Raw genomic sequence first — 20,587 nt, 5'->3', positions numbered from 1 at the left:
TACTGATGTTGATGTTTGAGAAAGCTAGGAAACAGAACAGGCAGATGTTAGTTATTCATGGAGAACCACCCTGAAAAAAAAGGCAAGGAGTAGGGCAGGACAGATACAGGTTGCCTCTCTCCATTGCAACAACTAGATGATTGTGAGGAGAACAAAGAAGTGGTATATCCTTACGGCATCAAGGAAAACTACTATACGCTTCCACCACTCAGTCCAGGGGGACTCAAAATAGGGGCAAGAAAGGATGTGTTCATTCCAGTACTCTGGGGACAGGGTGTGGAAGCAGAAGCATGCCCAGCTTCAAATTTATCATCTAGTACCTAGAGAATTACACAAGGCAAGCCCCTAAAGCAGGGTCCACAGACCGCACCCTGGTAGGAATCCCAGCACCTTCCCAACAGATCTCACTGGTTCTCCCTCCACCTAACAAGAGAATCTTCCTTATTAGACTCAGTATTGTAGCTAGTAGGCATCAGGTACATTTTCCAAGCCCTGTCACTACTGAGGAAACAGTGAGGCTTCACTCTGAATACCAGGGGAACACAGGCTTGACCCTGCTCCAATTCAAGTCAATGGAAAAAATTCCATTACATTCAGTGGTGAAGGATCAAGCATCATATGAAGCCAACGAGAGAAAAATATATTCTATTCTACAGAAACTCTTAGGTAAGTTCAGAATACCATGACTTCTTTCCATTACTCAGAGAGGAGTCAGATGCACAGAAATCTGAGCCCTACCCCCATAGGAAAAAGATCAGCAACTTCATATAGGTTTCCAGACGAAAACCACCCGTTCAGTCCAGTGCTTCAGTATTTAGTAACATGCTCACTGCTGCACTACAACAAAATCTCTGTCTCTTGATTATCATTTCTAATCATGGCCACCTTGTGACAAGGCTGGTCAAAAAACACACATGAAGTACTGTTCCTTCTTAAATCACTATCCATCTCCTTCAAAATACCAGCTATTCTAATCTTACATGAAGTGGGCAGATGAGGGGAAAATTGCATTCCAGCTAAACATAGAGCTGTAAATGACACCTAGAAGCAAAATCCCTAAAATTAAGCATAACACAACATATTAACTATGCAATTCATTTTCTTTTTTGCTGCTAACTAAAGTGAGAATCTAATTAAGGCCCCAGTGTGACAGGCTTCCTACTACTGGGATGGGGAAAGAAAGAAATACGTTAATTAAACAAGCTCAACAAACCCGCTGTCTTTCTCCTATCCTCACATTTCTCTCCAAAATTACAGACTTAGGCTTATAGGTTTTATTTTAAATACATATGAACCCAATATACCTTTTACTCCAATACATAAAAAAATCTCCACTAGAGTCTCCAGAGAAAATGAGAATCGCATACATATGAAGGGCTAATTCAGAGCACAAAGTTGCCTAATTAAAAGTACAACCTTACCTTACAAAGTTATGCCACTTATCAAAATATTAAATTTAACTTTATTTTTTTTAAAGTTTTTGTAAAATTCTAACTTGGGTTAAAAGTGATGAATGAAGGATCTCTCTCATCAAAATCTTAAATAATAGCAAAATACATTGCCTCCTACAAAGCTCCAGAATATACAACAAACAGGGCCCTATGCCTTCTTTTACTGGAATTTTAGATTAGTTAAATATTTCCTAAATGATCTCTTATGTGACCAAAATAAAAGACTATTGTAAACAAACTGCACTTTGCAAATGGAAAATGCTCCTGTCTCACCTGTTCTAAGCATTAAAAAAATACATTATCCAAGTTAAAATACAAAACCTTATTGGCTACTCAAACCAGAAATCACATTCTTTAGATTACAGAACTAGAACCTGTTCTATGTAATTCAGTTCTCTCTAAAGCAGCACCACTCAGATTCTAAAGCCAAGGCCCAAATATTTAAGTTATTGTGCTTTATTTTCCAAGGTCTTCCTAACCCCTTCCTACTAGTACCACCTTTCCAGCAAGTAATTGACTCTAAGCCAAAAATCTCACCCTACTTGAGAAAAATCTGTTCATATATCTGAAAAGGACTCAAAAGTCAATAAAGCTGCTGAAGTAAAATTCCAGTTTTCAAAGTTGAACTTGCCTTCTTTCTCCTATCAACAATCATGCTCCCTCTGGTTTTAGCGTCACAGATACAAAGTTATATAATATACTCAAAAACATGCTGGGGAAATATCTAATCTGTTCTCTTTATTACGGGGCGGTGCAAAGTTTAATGTACCTTGATTATTTCATTTTAAATGTTCAGAACTAATTATTAGACATGGAAAGAGGAGGGTATGTATTAAAAATGTGTAACTGCTTCCATCATGGCTGCCCCCACTTGCCTCATGCCTCATAAAAGTGGACCACAAGGGTTACTTTAATAGGACGTGGTTAGGATAAACTAATCCAACTGTAAAAATAAAAAATTATGTTTAATTAATAAGTTAGGAGCACTTTGTGAAACAACTATTACAAAACAAAAATAAAGATTCCCTAGAAGAAAAAAAACTAATCTGCTTTAATCAGTGTCATTCTAATATAATACAGAAGATTTTGAGCTGAGAAAATTCCTTAAACTCCGTTTGCAGTGTTGTTGTGGCCATGTTAGTCCCAGAATATTAGGGAGATGAGGTGAGTGAGGTAATATCTTTTAAGAAATGCTCTTCATTCTGCTTTCTATCACACCCACATAACTGCCAATCCCAAACCTGCTTCCAGGAGGAGAATGACTGATGCTTAAAGCAAATACTTGATCATATTTAGGCATAAAGTAAACACAGTAAAAATGACTCCACACAGAATATTTAGACCTTTGAACAGCAGTACATCTGTGAAGTTTACATTTTAAAAAGAAAAATCATTGTACATAAACTTTAGGCTTAACTCAGACGTTAAGTGTGGCAGAATCCAAATGCTTATTTTCCTTTTGAATCTAGAAGAAATTTTAAAAACTGGTTTCAGTAAAGTTAAAAATGAGGTATTTTACTATTGTTTTCGTCTTCAAAAAGGCTTTTGAATTGTTATCAAAATCCTCATGCTTAAATTAAAACAGACATCTGATGTCCCCTCCCCCAAAAGTTTTAATTAAAAATTATTGAAGTGGTTTCTTCCGGAGCGATGTAGTTCTACCAACATACGCTCCTACCGCACAACAAGCCTGGCCACAGGCTGACAAGGGCTGGCCATATCAGAGTTTGTTCAAGTACAGCAGAACCTCGCTCAGGAATGGAGGTTGTTCGTAACTCTGAAATGTTCATAACTCTGAACAAAATGTTACGGTGGTTCTTTCAAAAGTTCACAACTGAATATTGGCTTCATACAGCTTTGAAACTTCACTATGCAGAAGAAAAATGTTGCTTTTAACCATCTTAATTTAATGAAATAAGCCCAGAAACAGTTTCCTTACCTTGTCAAATCTTTTTTTTTTTCTTTTACCCCCCCCCCTTCTTTTTTTAGCAGTTTCCATTTAACACAGTACTGTTGTGTATTTGCCTTTTTTTTTTTTTTTTTTTTTTTTTTTTTGAAGGGGGGGGATCCTCTGCTGCTGCCTGATTGCATACTCCCGGTATTCAAAATTATAAACAGATCTAAAAACTTGCTCACTCTCTATGTTTACAGATTCAATGCACTTTTAAACCATGCTTCATTGTCACTAACAGCAAAAGTAAATTCTGCTTATGTACCAATGGTTGGACTGCATACCACTACCGTACTGTACACAGGCTTATCTCTTAGAGTTCCTACTCTGCAGAAGAAATATGCAGTACACATAATGCATTGCCATCCAGGTTTTCACATGTTATGTTATCATGCAGAGAATAACACAAAGCTTGGTGTTTATGGTTACAATATAAAATGTGCCTTTCCTTGCTGCAATCACAAAAGCAATAAAAAAAATAGACTCTCACCTAAAATTGCCACAGATACTTGCATACTCAGAACTAAACATGACAACTCAAGGACAAACTATATTATACTAAATTAGGAAATGCAGACTAGGAACATGCATTTGTTACAATGGGTAATAGTCTGCTATCAAAATCTACTGAAGGTCTTTTCTCTCCACCAACCTAAAAGAGTAGGGTGTAAAACTTTTACCCATAAATATTTATGTGAATGCACTTGTTAAAAATTAACTTCCACCGTTAAAGGTTTTGTATCTTTTAGATGTCCCAGCATGCAGTGCTTTATATTAAGCCCAGCATTTCTGCATTCCTTTCCTGCATGCTTTTGTCATTTGTCTAAAAAAACAACAACAACACACACACACACACAAAGACGGGATCTGTGCACATAATAATTCAGCAGTTTTTAGAAAGACAAAGATGCTTGTGTTCAACTTCCAAGATCTTTCTTTACAAAAGAAAATCAATTTAATGACTCCAGTGAGATCATGGTTTAAGCCTCGTTTAAGTTTTACTAAGCATGAAGGAATTATTAATTCATAATGTGGCATACACATCACTCAAACCTGACAGATTTGCAGGCACAAAAGGGTTGCAGACCAAAACCATTTGTCCAGATTATTATAATCTTCTCCACATTACATAGTCTGCAATTTTCAAATGGGAAAGTTTATTTAGTTTGTTTGTATTTTTATAATTTCAAAAACATGTTTCAATCACAAAAAGATGGAACTGCACATTCGTACTATTTTGGCAGGTCTCAGTAGGCAGGTCCAAAATTCAACCATGTAAACATCTGTTTTTTATTAACAACAATGTGATTTATAGCTGTCCATGAAAGAGATCATTTGAGGCAAACAATCATTCTGATTTAATACTGGTAAGAATCAAGAAAACCAAGTTCTTTAAATAGAATGGTGCCCATACAAGCCAGCATCATAATTCCGATCTTAATGGGACTCACAACCCATTACATCTGTGTGGGTCAGGTCACCACAACTTTAAGTAGCATTATCAGAATTGACGTGGAAAGTTAGCAGAAAACATTCTGTTTTGTTTTTTCGCTATGCCTACCATCTGTATGACAAACACACAGCCTTTCAAAGCATTTTGTTTTATTTAAATCTTCTTTTGGCTCAGCTCTGTAAAGGATTGTTATTGTGGAACTATTCCAGCCCCTCTAAACTAGCAGTCTTTCATCCCATCAAAGTGCGAGCCTGTTATAATTTTATCTAGAATTGGCAAACTTTTAGACAAAAAGAAAAAGCAGTGAAATTGTTAAATTCCACACCATCTCCTCATTTCCATTTGAAGAAAAGTTACCCTCTGTGTGCATGGTACGTGCTTCCACAAAAACAAAAAAAAACCTTCTTGTTCCCATCCTACAATAATAGTCTTTTTTTTTTTTTTAATCATGCCCAATTATGCAGCAAATATTCCAAAACACAGAATCTGACCTAAAAATTTAGGATTCAGAAACTAGTGGTTGGGATCTCTAATCTCATCTCATCAAGGGATATGAAATGGTAGAGACAGAAGCATCCCTATCTTCTTATAGGCTTCAACCACTGGTACAACAGATAAGGGGAAATCTAAAGAGGACTGGGAACTTTGACTTGCAAAATTCAAATCGCTTTTTCAGTGCCATCATACTGTTTTGTCTCCCAGATACTCACCCCACAGTTCACAGTAATCATTTACATAATTTACATTAACTCCCCATACCTACTTCCAAACTGGTATGAGTGAAAAATCATCCTTAAAAAAAAAATCATACAAAATCAGTCCTGATTTTCAAGCCCTCATATCTCATATACCTAAGTAATCTATTCCCACATCTGCTATTGATTTGATCCATAGGCAGTTTAATAAAACATTTCCCATACTAAATCATTTTTCTAATTTTAAGATCCTTCTGAACCACTTCCTTCCCTATAAAATACGTTTGCCTTGCAGTTTCAAATTATTTTAAGCAAGCTAACCATCTCAAAGCAGCCTGCAGAAAACATGTATTGACAAAAAAAGGTATAATCAAATAGTCTTTAAAAACATTATCTTCTGTTCTTTTTTTTTTTTAACTAAATAGCTTAGAAGGTAAAATAAAAATTTTCTGTCAGAACAGGAAAATGTTTTGATCAAGCTCTTTTGAATGTAAACTGTTCTGCAATGTAATTATTTATACAGCCCCCTTTCCATTCAGAGAACACAATACTCAAAAATAAACTCTGCAGGACTAATCATTCCTAAAACCCAAACTTTCTCTCCATTCCAGACTAATTTACATTAGCAAACCAAATGGCAGCAAAATCCTGTTTTAATGGGAACGCTCATTCCAATCACTTTCAATAATAATCAGAAGCAAATTATTTAATGTAAAACACTACAATTTGCTTCTCTTTAAGTACCTACACGTGTCCAAGCAGATTTCTGATGGGGCAAATACATTTCCAATTCACTACAAGTCCCCTCACAAACCCCTTAATTAAAAAAGCCTTCTACTAACAGAATGAAAAACAATGGCAAATTTTTCCATGTTCCGTTTGTCACTGATTGTAAAAAATTCTCTTCTATACACCCTCCAAATCTCATACACACCCTACACACAATACTCTATAGATTCCTAATTGTCCACCCAACTTGTCAGCACCAAACAATTCATTTTATTTTCTGCCTCCCAACCCATGGAATGAATCCGATTCGCTGTATTTATAGATTTAATGAGATTAACAAGACTTGGAAGGGGGAAGAGGAGTCGAAAATCTTCTCTCCTTTTTCAAGAAAAAGTGAAAAACGCGCACACACACACACACAAAAGGCAAAATAATGAAGAGAATTTAGTGAAACACAGGGTATTTATAAACCGAACGTGACCAGGTATTGGTGCAAACAGAAGTACCCCACCTTCACCAGGGCTGTGTGTAGGTTTCTCATTTTTCATCTGCAGTTATTATTGTCAGTCCAGCCCTTGGATACACAGCTAGCACTGAGGTGTTGTGGTGGGGGTAAGGTACATTTCAAGGGAGGTGCTGCCTGGAAAAGACATTCGGTTTGGGAGTCACTCTGTTTTCCAATTTTCAAAGGAATCGATTGAATCCAGATTCAGGCAGCTGTAATCTTTGACAAGCTCACACACCCCATTCCCAAGTCATATGCAAGGGGAGATGGGAAAGCAATTAGCCCTCCCCATTTCAAAAACAGGCTGGGAAGGATCCAATGGGATTATTGCGTGCAGGGAAGACCCAGGGCAGCGGAGGGGGAAGGGGGAGATTTTACTGTCAAACAAGAAATCTGCCAGACAAAAGGCTGAAATATTTGCAAAAAAAAAACTTCAGGGGAGCCAGATCCCCTATAACAATAATGGGGTTAGCGATCACAAGCTGGGGGTAGAAAGGGGAAGCAGGGAGAGGGGAAGGGATGGGGTGAAGGAGGGAGAGGAGGAGGAAGGGATGGGGAGAAGGAGAGGAGGACAGGGGAGAAGAGGGGGGAGGAAAGCTGGGGGGAGCAGGGGGAGGGAAGGGATGAGGGAAAGGAAGAAGAGAAGGAGGAAGGAATGGGGGGAAGGGGAGGAGGGCAGGGGAGACAAGGGGGGAGGAAAGCTGGGGGGGAGCCGGGAGAGGGAAAGGGATGGGGGGAAGGGGAGGAGGGCAGGGGAGATGAGGGGGGAGGAAAGCTGAAGGAAGCAGGAAGAGGAGAAGGGCAGGGAGAAAGAGGAGGAGGGCAGGGGAGCTGAGGGAAGCAGGGAGAGGGGGAAGGCAGGGGAGACGAGTGGGGAGGAAAGCTGAGGGAAACAGGGAGAGGGGGAAGGCAGGAGAGCTGAGGGAAGCGGGGAGGGGGAAGGGCAAGGGAGAAGGAGAGGAAGGCAGGAGAGCTGAGGGAAGCAGGGAGAGGGAAGAGCAGGGGAGAAGGAGAGGAAGGCAGGAGAGCTGAGGGAAGCAGGGAGAGGGGAAGGGCAGGGGAGAAGCAGGGGGAAGGCAGGAGAGCTGAGGGAAGCAGGGGGAAGGCAGGAGAGCTGAGGGAAGCAGGGAGGGGGAAGGCGGGGGAGGGCAGGGGGAAGGCAGGAGAGCTGAGGGAAGCAGGGAGGGGGAAGGAGGGGGAAGGCAGGAGAGCTGAGGGAAGCAGGGAGAGGGGGAAAGCAGGGGGAAGGAGGGGAAGGCAGGAGAGCTGAGGGAAGCGGGGTGGGGGGAAGGGCAGGGGAGAAGGAGAGGAAGGCAGGAGAGCTGAGGGAAGCAGGGAGGGGGAAGGAGGGGAAGGCAGGAGAGCTGAGGGAAACAGGGAGAGGGGAAGGGCAGGGGGGAAGGAGGGAAGCAGGGAGAGGGGAAGGGAAGGAGAGGAAGGCAGGAGAGCTGAGGGAAGCAGGGAGAGGGGAAGGGCAGGAGAGACAAGGGGGGAGGAGAGCTGAGGGAAGCAGGGAGAGGGGAAGGGCAGGGGGGAAGGAGGGAAGCAGGGAGAGGGGAAGGGAAGGGCAGGGCAGGGCAGGGGAGACAAGGGGGGAGGAGAGCTGAGGGAAGCAGGGAGAGGGGAAGGGCAGGGGAGACAAGGGGGGAGGAGAGCTGAGGGAAGCAGGGAGAGGGGAAGGCAGGGGAGACGAGGGGGGAAGGAGAGCAGGGGGAAGCAGGGAGAGGGGAAGGGCAGGGGAGACGAGGGGGGAAGGAGAGCAGGGGGAAGGGCAGGGGAGACGAGGGGGGAAGGAGAGCAGGGGGAAGGCAGGGGAGACGAGGCGAGGGGAGGCCCGGGGGCAGGCTCCGCAGGGGGCAGCCGGGCCGGGCCGGGCACTCACCCACTTGCAGCACGTTGTCCACGGCGCCGGTGTCGAGCAGGCGGGCGCCGCGGCGGAAGGGCAGCCCGTCGGCGGGCGGGGCGGCGGCGGCGGCGGGCGCGGGGCTGTCGTCGGGGCCGGGCGCGGCGCCCCCCGGGCCGGGCTGGAAGCTGGAGTACATGCAGATCTGGCGCTCGCTGCGGGGGAAGCTCCAGTAGACGATGCGGCGCTGCACGGGCTCGGGGATGCGCTGGAAGCGGCCCTCCACCCGCTCGAAGGCCCAGCTGGCCGCCACCCGCTTGGCCGCCGCGTCCAGCAGCGACTCGGGCTGCAGCAGCAGCGCCGCCGCCCCCGGGCCCCCGCCGCCCCGCGGCCCCGCCAGGGCCGGGCCCCCGCCGGCCAGCGCCCCGCCGCCGCCGCCCGGCTCCCCGCCGCCGGCCCCCGGGCCCCCCAGGCGGGGCGGCGCCGCCCCGACCCCCGCCGCCGCCGCCGGCCCGGCCCGCGAGCACAGGCGCTTGGGCCCCGGCGCCCCGGCGGGGAGCGGCGGCCGGAGCAGCCCGTCGCCCTCGCCTCCCTCCGCCATGGCTGCGACCGACTGAGCCGGCAGAGGGAGGAGAGGCGGGCGGGAGCGGGCCGGGGGAGGAGACTGGGGCGGGCCGGGCGGCGGGGGACCCCCGGGCGGGGGGGCGCGGCGGCGGCGGCGGGGAGCTGGGGGGACCGAGGGGGGGATCCGATTCCTGAGGGGGGGACGGGGGGGCAGGCGGGACCCAGGGGATCGGGGGGGACCGAGGGGGGGATCCGATTCCTGAGGGGGGCGGTGGGGAAAGGGGAGCTGAAGGGGGAGAGGAGGCAGGGGGGGACCCGGGGGCAGGCAGGCGAGACCTAGGGGATCAGAGGGGGGCAGGGGAGTGGGGGGACTGGGCGGGATCCGATTCCTGAGGTGGGGACCGGGGGGCAGGCGAGACCCAGGGGATCAGAGGGGGGCAGGGGATTGGGGGGACTGGGGGGGATCCGATTCCTGAGGTGGGGATCGGGGGGGCAGGGGAGACCAGGGTGAGGCGGGGGGGAAGGTCCAATTCCTGAGGGGGACAGGGGAAAAGGGGAGCCAAAGGGGGAGAGGAGGCGGGGGGACCCTCGGGGGCGCAGGCGAGACCCAGGGGATCAGAGGGGAGTGGGGAGGCTGGGGAAGGGGGCCTGAAAGGGGAGAGAATGCAGGGAGAGACCCATAGGGGGAGACCCTGGGGCAGAAGGGGGGCAGGGGAGTGGGAAGAAAAGGGGTAGGGAAGGGGGACTGAAAACAGGAGAGGAGGCAGGGGGAGGTCCTGGGGGGAAGGGGAGACCCATGACTGGGAGTGGGGCATAAGACCCCCCCACTAGCAGCTCATGGGGGGTAATGTAGTATATTGTGGTACTGTGGGAAATTAATTCGCTATTAAACCCCTGGGATGTATTAATCTGTTCTACGTGCAGAGCAACAAACTTACCCCCAGGAGACAGTGCCACAGGATAATACAGGGAAATAGCTTCAAAAGGAAAGGGAGGGTCTCTTCACTCCCTCCAGAGCCAAATCCTCCTCAGCCCCCACAATAAATCAGTCCCCCTCCCTGCACCCCACCCACGGGCTGATTTGCTTCATAGTTTGCGGGTGTCCCCGGCTCACCTAACTTCAGGTCTTTATCAATAGTCTGTTGTTTCATTACCATTCGGTTGTATTTCTTACATGCCTATGGCCAAGCCTCTGGGCACAGATCTGCACATAGCGTGTATGCACACACACCTAGGCCCTGATCCTGCGAACACATGCTTAACGTGTACTTCCCTGCGTAGCCCCATTGATTTTAAGTGGTGGCGTATCCACCACACTCCTAGGGGAGTTGTTCCAAAGATTATTTACCCTCCCACATTTCTCGTCTCCATTTGGCTACCTTCATCTCCCAGCCGAGACGTCTAGGCTGCCTTTGCAAACCCCTGTCCAGCTAGCAGAGTCAGATCCCTCCCCACCCCCCCGGACGAGGCTGGTCAGTGGACACGGGTGAAGGGGCGACAGGGAATGAGTATGTGGCTGGACATCCATTGGAGCTGCTTTGAGGCCGTGGCCCAGCTTGTAAGCTAAGGGCCAAAGTTTGCAAGTGTGGCTGCCTAAAATCCTGAATCAGGCCACAGATTTAGGGACCTATATGTGGCCCCCGCACAGAGTGTACTGTTCAGCCTTACTGCTCCCCGACCCCAGGCCTCGACCCTCAGCGCCTGCCTCCCCATCTGGGCTCAGACTCCACCTCAGCTGCCTTTAGATGGAACCCTGCCCTCAGCGCTTCCCCACACCCCCATTCCGGGGAGGGAGCCTGACCCCCCCCCCCGCCAATTTCTTTTCCCAGTGGGCTACAAGAGCCACAGGTGGAGTCCAGCTGACAAGGAGCCTTTAGCACCAGCGCCCTGTCCCATCCCCTGTTCGAGGGGCAGTGACAGCCAAGGCTATAAGCAGGTGGAGAGCCTGCCTGGACCTTCAAGACCAGTTGCATTAAGGAACAGGGCCCAAGAGGGACAGAAAGAACCTCCAGCTGGCCTTATAGGGGTGTCACAAGTTACAGCATGTTGCAGAGGAGGGAGTGAGCGTTGAGAATATGCTGAGCTCCCCAGTCCAGCCCAGGAACCCAGCTTCTCTCAGGCAGAAGTTGAGGAAGGTGCAGAATTTGGGTTAGAGTCGGGTTGATTCCCCATGAAACCCCCACTGGGGATTAAGGAGGCTCAGCTCTTGAGATGGCTGAGCCCCTGGGAGACTTATTCTGAGTGGGTTGCATTTAGCTTAGCTCCTATAGAGCTAGACCCAGTCCTGCTCCCATTGACGCAGAGAGTAACTCCACTGAAGTCTAGAGAGCTACTTGACCTAAAGCAGAATTTGGCCCTAGACAGAAATCAGTTTTTTGTAAAAGCCAGTAGTAAAACTGCTTCACCCCTGACCACAGCAGAGCATCCCTAGAGCAAGAGGAAATTCAGCTTCCATGGCCCGCTCAGGCTTTGGCCTCTCTGCTGACATGGCCAGTAAATGCTAACTATGATGGTGAATCATGTTTTGTTTTGCTTTTTAACTGGGGATATATACTGAGGTCTTTTCTCTCTACTACAATTTGGATCACCCTGAAGTTAGGATTCTGATTTTTCTTTCACTTACACTATTATTGTAAATTGGGAATAATGCCACTCAAGTCAATATAGTGAAACTGGTGTAAAACCAGTGTAAAAAGAGAATCAAGCTCTAGAAAAGGAACCTCTTAGATCCTCCAATGCAGGATTCTTCCCAGGGGTCCATGCTCCAGTGCTTTGTCCTGTCTAACGTTTAGTGATGATGCTCCACCAGTTACCTTGAAAGACTGCTCAATAACCTAACAGATCTCCCAGCACTCAATTATATTTTAAATGTATTCATTTAATCCTAGCCGTACTGCCTTGCACCAATTTAAATAATTCCTCTCTCTCTCTCTCTCTCTCAGGGGTTTACACCCTTTAAATACTTCTAGCCAGCTACCACATTCACTCTTAGTAATCAGGCACTCAACTTCATCCCTTCTAATATTTAGAGAACGAGTAAATTTCAAGGCAGCAAACTGAGAATGGATTACAGAAAATGTTTTACATGATGCACAATTACCATGTGGAACTCTCTGCCACAAGATACCACTGAGGCCAAGCGCTTAGCAGAATTTTAAAAAGGATTGGACATTTCAGGTGAAGAATGAGAACATCTGCAGTTACGGTAGATGGGATGAAACATTCTGTAAGGGATTAAAAACCCTCATGCTTCAGGGCATAAACCAACTGCTAAATTAGGAGGGTCTAAAAGAAACTTCCCCTGTGGCCAAGCTATTCAACAATTGTTCATTCCTGAGTTCCTGCACTTGCATCTGGTGCTGGCCTCTGTCAGGGACAGGAAACCGGACAAGCTATTCCTTTGGTCTGATCCATTATACCAGTTCCTAGGCTTCGCTAAACTACAAATCACTCCCTCCAGCCCTGGGTGCAGTTCAGCTTCCACAAGGGATTTTTGGACTAAAGAACAAAGTATAGCTACAAACTTTCCCTCATCTGCAAGCCAAGTGGATGGTCTCATTTTGCCCACCACACTTGTCTGCTGTAAAAGCACCAGTAACTTCGGTAACTAGTGAGGGCTTCGGCCTCCCGCCTCCCAGTTAGATCAGAATGCTGAATTTGTAACATCAGACATTTGCACAGTTTACCGAGCCCCTTTCTGGACAGCTGCAGCAGAGAAGCCAAGGAATGAACTGGACCAGAGACTGAACTGCTCTCTTTCCCTTATAGGGGTCTTGACATAACAGGACTCTCACACTGGCTAGCCTGCAAGGCCATGATTTATGTCATACCTATTTTGTGCCTGTAGAGAGGATTTCAGACTCCAGATCTGTCACACTGATCCAAGCACCAGTGTCATTCACAAAAGCAACTGGTTTTTCACTACATAACAATATAATCCAGACTCAGATCAGATTAGGGCTGGAACAACCGCCGGCCGGCCGTCTTACTTTTCCTGATTTACCATGTTTTAAAGATAAAAAATATATATTTTTAATTTTTCTGACCGTTTTCCCCTTGTGTTTTCATCTTTTCCCTCTCCTTGTGCCTTCGGTTCCTCTCTGACCTTTGTGAGCAGACAAGCTGGACATTCCCCCCTCCTTGATGAAGTGGACAAATCCCCACCATGAGGGGATAGTTGTTAAATGCCCTTCTTGCCCAGCCCGGATCCTGATGCACCATTCATTTGCAGCATGGAATCAGGCACATCGCTAATTCACTGAATATTTTTCATAACCCGCAATGTGCTGTGTTTGTATTACCACCTGCCTCCGTCATCCCTTTGATTTTCTAGATTATCTGCATTGTGACCTCTTCCTGCTGGAGGCATCCGGAAGCTGGCGGCATTTCACGGGCAGCAGCAGCAGTGAGTACTGGTTTGGCTTTGTCAGTAATAGGGAGGTATCTAGGAACTGGTCTTGAGGATTAATGTCACCATTGGTCACTGCCAGCTGGCCCTTTCTGTCCCCACCCACCGAGCTCCAAAGGTTGGGCTTGAGGTCAGTAATAACCCTGTGGAGCTCTTAGACGCCTGGAATGAAGCTATACAGGGTGGTCATGGTCAGGGACACTTGGCGCTATGGACCTCCACTGCCTAAGCGTGGTGGTAGGGGCGTGTTGCCTTCTTTCTGCAGGACACCCCCCCTTCTTGTACCAAACAATGGAAGCACTGCAGAACTCTTTTTCATGTTGGAGGGGCTTAGCCATAGAAAAAAATTTTAAAGGGGCCCTTTAGATAAATAACTAATAGATTTGGGTGGCTGTTGCCCCAGGTTTCTCCAGCCTCTTTATTATCTATGGTGCTTACTTGATTTAAAATATAAGACATTTTAAATGGTAATGTTAAGCTCTTTAGGGTAGAAATCTTATGCTCCTCTTTGTCCGTAAAGTTCCTGCGACCTTTTTAGTGCTAAATGAATCAAAATTAACCAATCAATTAATTAATAAAAAATACCTAGTTTCAGTTATACTTACAGAGAGCGGAAAGGGATTCTGCTGAACTCCACAAACCCAACGTCCTCTCTGAGGGCTTCCTGGCACCAGAAGAAGCCACCAGCAAAATATCACTTACTGATTCAAGCTCCTTCATTCAAGCCTTTTGCTATAGAAGAGAGAGGAAGTGGGTCTAGTGGTTAAAACAAAGAAGCCGGATCCAGAACTCCCAGCTATTCCCGGCTTCACCACTAACTTACTATCCACTGGAGCTTTAGGCAAGTGAAAGTCACTGTGTCTTCGTTTTGTCCATTTATAAAACATAAATAATACCTACCGACCTCACACAGGGTATTGAGAGACTCAGTTAACATTTCTAAAGTGCTTTGAGAATAACTAACAGATGACAGGTGCAATACAACTATTGATTATTATCATAACCCTGGTAGACAACAGAACTCCACTGGGTCTCCTAGTTTGCGGGCATGCCCCCAAGAGGAGTTTGCACTCTACATCTGCAACAACAGATTTATCAGACATTGCGATCCGTTTTTACCACCGCCATTCTGGAGTGACTGTTTGAGGTGAGATGTGCCAGGCCTCGCCAGCACTGGTAATGACGTTAATTGAACAGATAGCCATAAAGCAGATATGGAGGGTAGGGAGCGCAGCACCACGTTATATTATCACACTATGTCCTGGAGTGGAGGTATTTATGGCTAGTGGGTTTATATTCTGCAATAAAATAATATATGACAGGTCACCAAGGGATGATGCTCAAAGTGCTGTTTTGCTACCACACGTTAACAGATTAATGTTTCACTTAATTCTGTCACTCTCTGATTGTCAGATACCATGCTGGTGAGCATGCCATAAGAACGTATATAGAACAGAATAGACTTAAGGGTCTGGATATTTGGGAGAGGGCTTTGCCTTTTGTAATGAAATTAAATTTGCTTGGTTTAACAAAAAATCTTTGCCACTTTACGTTTCAGCTCCCTCTTGTGGCAGAAGGGAAGAAAGCAATTACAAGGCTAATTTCAGAAGCTGCGTGCGAGGTGGACACCCTGTCGCTCACTTAAACTCCTTCACACACAGTTAGACTCCCTTACATCTACTTACCTCTACTCCCCACTGCATAAGTTTTAAAACAGGCGTTCTCAGCCTGGGGGTCACTGTTACCCTGCCCTTCCTATATTGCCAAATGAAAAGGGAACCCTAGCCCTGGGAAAGGTTGCTGTTGCATTGAGAAGATCTGTGTTTTAACAGCTTGGGCCCTCTTTATCTTGCACCTTCTTCTATCCTCCTCTCGGTTGCATATGCTCCTCTCTTCTGGTCCTTCGCCTGAGAATTAAAGCAAATTAACTAAGGTCTTGTCTACACTGCGACTTAAGCTTCCAGTGTAGCAACAATGGGACAAACCCCTTGTGTCAACACAAGTGACCACAGCACATCGCCATTTGCACTGGTTCATTTTACCCAAGTGGGGCACCAGGGCAAATCCCAAGGCACTGTTGTGAATCAGTTCTACGTCAGGGGGTCTTCCCCACCCTCTTGGTTGTGTACGCAACGCTCTAGTCTCACTCACTCAGTGTCTGAGTTCAGCAGTAATGTGTAAGGGGAATGTAACCTATGCGTTGGAATGTGGGTGAGCGGCTATATGAAAAAGTACCAACCTATAATTAAGAAATGATTAAAGCAGATTATGAATATTAATGCTTACGGTTAATGAAGGATGCCCAGAATGCCATAGATGGATGGGGACAAGTATTAACCTTATTGTAATTAGGGAACAGGATCAAATATGGATATATCCTTGACATCTCCAGAAAGTAGGGTATAAAACACCACACCCAGTTCCCATTTCTTGGGTTCTCTCAGGCTCTGGGACTGGTGTCTACGGGTTCTGTGGCCTTCTGAGGTGCTCCACTAACTGATTCTTCTCCTCTTTTAGACAGTAAGTATGAAATGAGCTCATTAGCTCTACCGCTTTGGGTACACGGGTTGCTTATTGGGACAGGGTTATGCCATTTGATATTTAGAAGTAGCGTGATTATTTAGTCTCTCTGTAAGGTTATAACTGAATCAATCCAGCTCTATCACCGATCCCGCCAGCCCCTTAGAGAAAGAGAAACGTTTAATTCGGAGAGAAACTTCTGTGTAGCCTGCTTTGGGAAAGGACCTGTGATTAATTGTTGAAACATTAGTGTGATCACCAATAAACACTATAAGTGTGACAGTCGTTCGTGTCAGCCTTTATCAGGGCTACAACATTTCAGAACATATGGGGGGGTCTCTATGGGGTAGAGGACAGCTGCCAAGAAAAAAGTACTGGTCATTCTCTGTGGCTACACAGATGCTGCTTGGAATTCTCATCTGGGACCAGAACGTTGCTAAGTCTCTCTCTCAGGTTTTTAGAATAGCCTTTGTCCCCAGGGTATCCGAGGGCTGGCGCTGTAAAATCAAGAGCTGGAAGTTGAGGAGGCTCAGTGCCCTGCAGGACGGGGGAATCAGTGAATAAAGGGGCCACATCTTTACCTGTGACCTGGACAAAAACATAAAATCATCTCTGGAAATGTTTGCAGATGATGGGAAAATTGGGGGAGGGGTAAATAACAAAGAGGACAGGTCTCTGATAGAAAGCGATCAGGATCACATGGTAAACAAGGCACACGCAAACAATATGCCTTTTAATATGGCTAAATATAAGTGTACGCATCTAGGGACAAAGAATGTAGGCCATACTTACAGGATGGGGGACTCTGACTTTGAAAAGCATTTCGGGGTCATGGTGGCTAATCAGCTGAACATGAGCTCCCAGGGTGACGCTGTGGCCAAAAGAGCTGATGCAATCTGGGGATGCGTCAACAGGGGAATCTTGAGTCAGATCAGAGAGGTTATTTTACCTCTGTCTTTGGCGCTGGTGTGGAAACACTGGGTCCAGTTCTGGTGCCTACAATTCAAGGATGTTGATAAATTGGAGAGGGTTCAGAGAAGAGCCACAAGAATAATCAAAGGATTAGCAAACATGATGTGTAGTGACAGACTCAAGGAGCTCAATCTATATAAAAAGAAAAGGAGTACTTGTGGCACCTTAGAGACTAACAAATTTATTTGAGCATAAGCTTTCGTGAGCTACAGCTCACTTCATCAGATGCTCATGAAAGCTTATGCTCAAATAAATTTGTTAGTCTCTAAGGTGCTACAAGTCCTCCTTTTCTTTTTGCGAATACAGACTAACACGGCTGCTACTTTGAAACCTGTCAATCTATATAGTTTAACCAAGAGAAGGTTAAGGGGTGACAGTCTGTAGGTACCTACATGGGGAACAAATATTTAATAATGGGCTCTTCCGTCTAGCAGAGAAAGGTCTGACACAATCCAACAGCTGGGAGCTGAAGCTAGACACACTGAGACTGGAAATCAGGTGTACATTTTTAACAGTGACAGTAATTAACCATTGGAACAATGTAGCCAGGGTCGAGGTGGATTCTTCATCACTGATGATTTTTCAGTCCAGGTTGGATGGTTTTCTGAAAGCTCTGCTCTAGGAATTATTTGGGGCAGTTCTCTGGCCCGTGCTGTACAGACAGTCAGACTCTGGTCCCTTCAGGCCTTGAAATCTATTCCGCTCTCATGCCACGACAGCAGAGTAAGTCCTCCGGGCAGCGGAGAGCAGCATGTGACCCCACGTTTACCAGATTCCTTCTTGGCGGCTAATGTCAGACCCTATAATTAATGAGTGACAGGCGAAGTTTTGGCTGGGCCCTCAATCCCTACTTTCCAGCATCACACATCCACCCACAATGGGGCAAGAGGAACAGCTTGGCCTCGCTTCTAGCTAGCCCAGGCCTCCTTTCACATGGTACCCACATGAAAAGCAAAGGGCTGAGCATCTGTAGGCAGACTTCCTTGCTGCAAGATCCAGCCAGCAGAGGACTTCATCATTCCACCAAATGTATTTGCCTTTGAGGCCAACAAGTACTTTATGGACTGACAGTTAAATACAGAGAAGTTGCTGGGTGAAGACTCCAGTCTTCCAGGAGAAACTGTTCTTCTCCCTCCTAGGAGTGAATGCTAATAGCATGCAGAGATCTAGAAAGTTACTCAAAGAAACCAGAGAACAGGCTTTAGGCCCAGCCACCCCCAGCTCCCAGGAGCTTTCCAGAGCGATGGCCTGGCCCCTCCTCATTAATGCTCACTACAGTTAATTAGAAATGCTAACGCAACAAGGGGATCATTTTGCCAGCCTAAAAGAGCATGAATAAATTATATGAACGCTTGGAGTAAACGGGAACATGACCATTAGCTTTTCCTAATGGGTCCGGCCCTGACTTCAGAGACTTGAACTAGCTCCAGCATGGTGGAAAGCCCGTGTCAGCTCTGGACCGGAGTTGCATTGCAGCCCCTAACCAGCCGCAGTACAGGTGGTTGCGTGCTGGGGAATTAGACTATGAACTCCCATGTCCCACGTGCCTAAGACTCATCGGTTCCTTCTCTCTTTTTGCCTGTCTAGGTTCTTCTACTACTCTCCTCACCACTGCAGGCAAAGAGAACTCACTAAGAAGTTCCAGATGGAGATATTTGACCTTGGAATGCATCAGGTCTTGTGCCGTTATCACGAGTCCTCTGGTTGACACATATACAGTCAACAATTCCATTCAGAATCTCGGGAAATCTCAACTCCCTGCACCCAAGTCAGGACACGACCCAGCCCCTCTTGTTCTAGTTCCCAGTTTCTGAAATGTGTCCTCAGTTTCCCTTACAGAGCTCTCCTTGAATCCAGTAACTCTCCTCCGCCTCAAACTCCCTGCACGCTAGACAGGGAGTCACCTAAGCTAGCCAATGGGAGATGCTGAGGAGAGGGGTGCCCCTGCCCCTCTCCTGCACAGAGGTGCCTAAGGTCAGCATAGTGATCCACGAGCGGGAACCTGCGGCCTGAAGCCAAGCAGCTTAGACACCCGAACGGTTTGCTGAGGGAACGTGTTACGGGTCTGACTCGCTCTGCACGCAGCCGGGGGAGGAGGACGAGCCAGCTGCGCCCACCTGCTGACTTTTAGCCCAGTGGTTAGAGCAGTCACCTGGGACAGGGGAAGCACAGGTTCAATTGCCCCCTCTCTACCGGGGGGGGGGGGAAGGATTTGCACAGGGGTCTCCTAGCTATCAGGAGTGTGCTCGAACCCCTGGACTACAGAGCCATTCTCTCTTGCACGTGCTTTCACCGAGTGACTATTCCACACTGGAAAAATACTCAATCATTAGGATCAATCGAGAGAACAGCAGTGACTGTGGTCTAGTGGACAAGGCACCTAGCTGGGTAGGAGATGGGGGACCCCAGGTCCACTCCCCTGCTCCAGCCACTCTTTCCTTATTTATCCAGAGTGCACCAGCTTCGAGAGGAGAGACTGAGGCAGCCCCACATCAGAGTGTCCTATAGCCCCACATCAGACCCCACTTTAAATTCTCTCCCCCCTTCTGGCAGAGAGGGGGGAATTGAACCTGTGTTTCCCATGTCCCAGGTGACTGCTCTAACCACTGGTTTAAAAGTCAGAAGGTGGCCAGCGCCGCCTCCTCTGGCTGGATTTTGGATGGGACCCAAGCCTGTGAGCATGCCAAGTGGAGCAGGCCCCACCCAACTCTGGAAGCCAAATGCCTGTCTTTCCCTGGTTTGTGAATCACGCTGGGGCTTAGGCAGGAGAGAGGTGTCTGGACCCTAAGAGGGAGGTCGTACACCCAACATAAGCGCTAAGGGAACTTTACTCCAAGAAACTTAGGCACTGAGTGCGTTTAGGCACCTCGGGAGTTTGGCAGGAGTTTTGTGGATCCCGGTGGAGAGAAACTGGCACTGAGGTGCCTAAACCTGAGAATAAGGCACCTAAACATCTTTGTGGGTCTCACTCATTCAGAGTATAAATAGGGCATAAAATCTTAACCGTGAGGGTAATTAACTGCTGCCTGGAACAGCTTACTCTGGGAGGTGCCGAATTCTGCCTCGCTTGAAGACTTTGAATCAAGATCGAATGTCTCAATCCAAAAAATCTGCGCTAGCTCACCCAGATGTTGTGGTTGAGGGAGGGCCCTGGGTGAAATTCACCGGCCTGCGTTATTCAGGTCAGACGAGATGAATACAATAGTCCCTCCTGGTTGCTAAAAAAGAAACAAGCAAACAAAATCGATGAATCCGGGAGCGATTGAGGCCAACACTCTAGAGAACAGCCTCAGATTTCTCATGCCCACCTGGTGATACCTTCGGCCAGACTTAGGGAGGCTGAACAGCGGCAGCTGCTGCTGCTTTCACCTCGAGGCAAGGGGGCTCGGGACGTTTGAAAGTCAAGCCCAGCAGTTTCAAACTGGCCCAGGTGTGCCGCCCGGGGACAGTGGCACCCGCACTCAGAGATCATGTCGGATCAAGCCATTAGACCCAG

General features: G+C 47.1%; 1 protein-coding gene across 2 annotated transcripts in view; it reads right to left on the bottom strand.

The window, feature by feature from the left end:
• Window positions 1-9,229, bottom strand: part of ZSWIM5 (zinc finger SWIM-type containing 5) — a 149,078-nt gene extending 139,849 nt beyond the window's left edge. Inside the window, exon 1 of one of the 2 annotated variants that reach the window (XM_037906653.2) lies at window positions 8,667-9,229. In XM_037906653.2, coding sequence (XP_037762581.2) covers window positions 8,667-9,228 — 562 coding nt within the window. In that variant the 5' untranslated portion in view covers window position 9,229. Of the gene's footprint in view, window positions 1-6,790; window positions 7,989-8,666 lie in introns of those variants that run through there. The other variant, XM_043552497.1, reaches the window with a different exon arrangement.
• Window positions 9,230-20,587: the final 11,358 nt, after the last annotated feature.

The sequence above is a fragment of the Chelonia mydas genome, chromosome 8 (assembly GCF_015237465.2).
Source record: "Chelonia mydas isolate rCheMyd1 chromosome 8, rCheMyd1.pri.v2, whole genome shotgun sequence".
NCBI lineage: Eukaryota > Metazoa > Chordata > Testudines > Cheloniidae > Chelonia > Chelonia mydas.
This window is presented reverse-complemented; position numbering and strand designations above follow the sequence as displayed.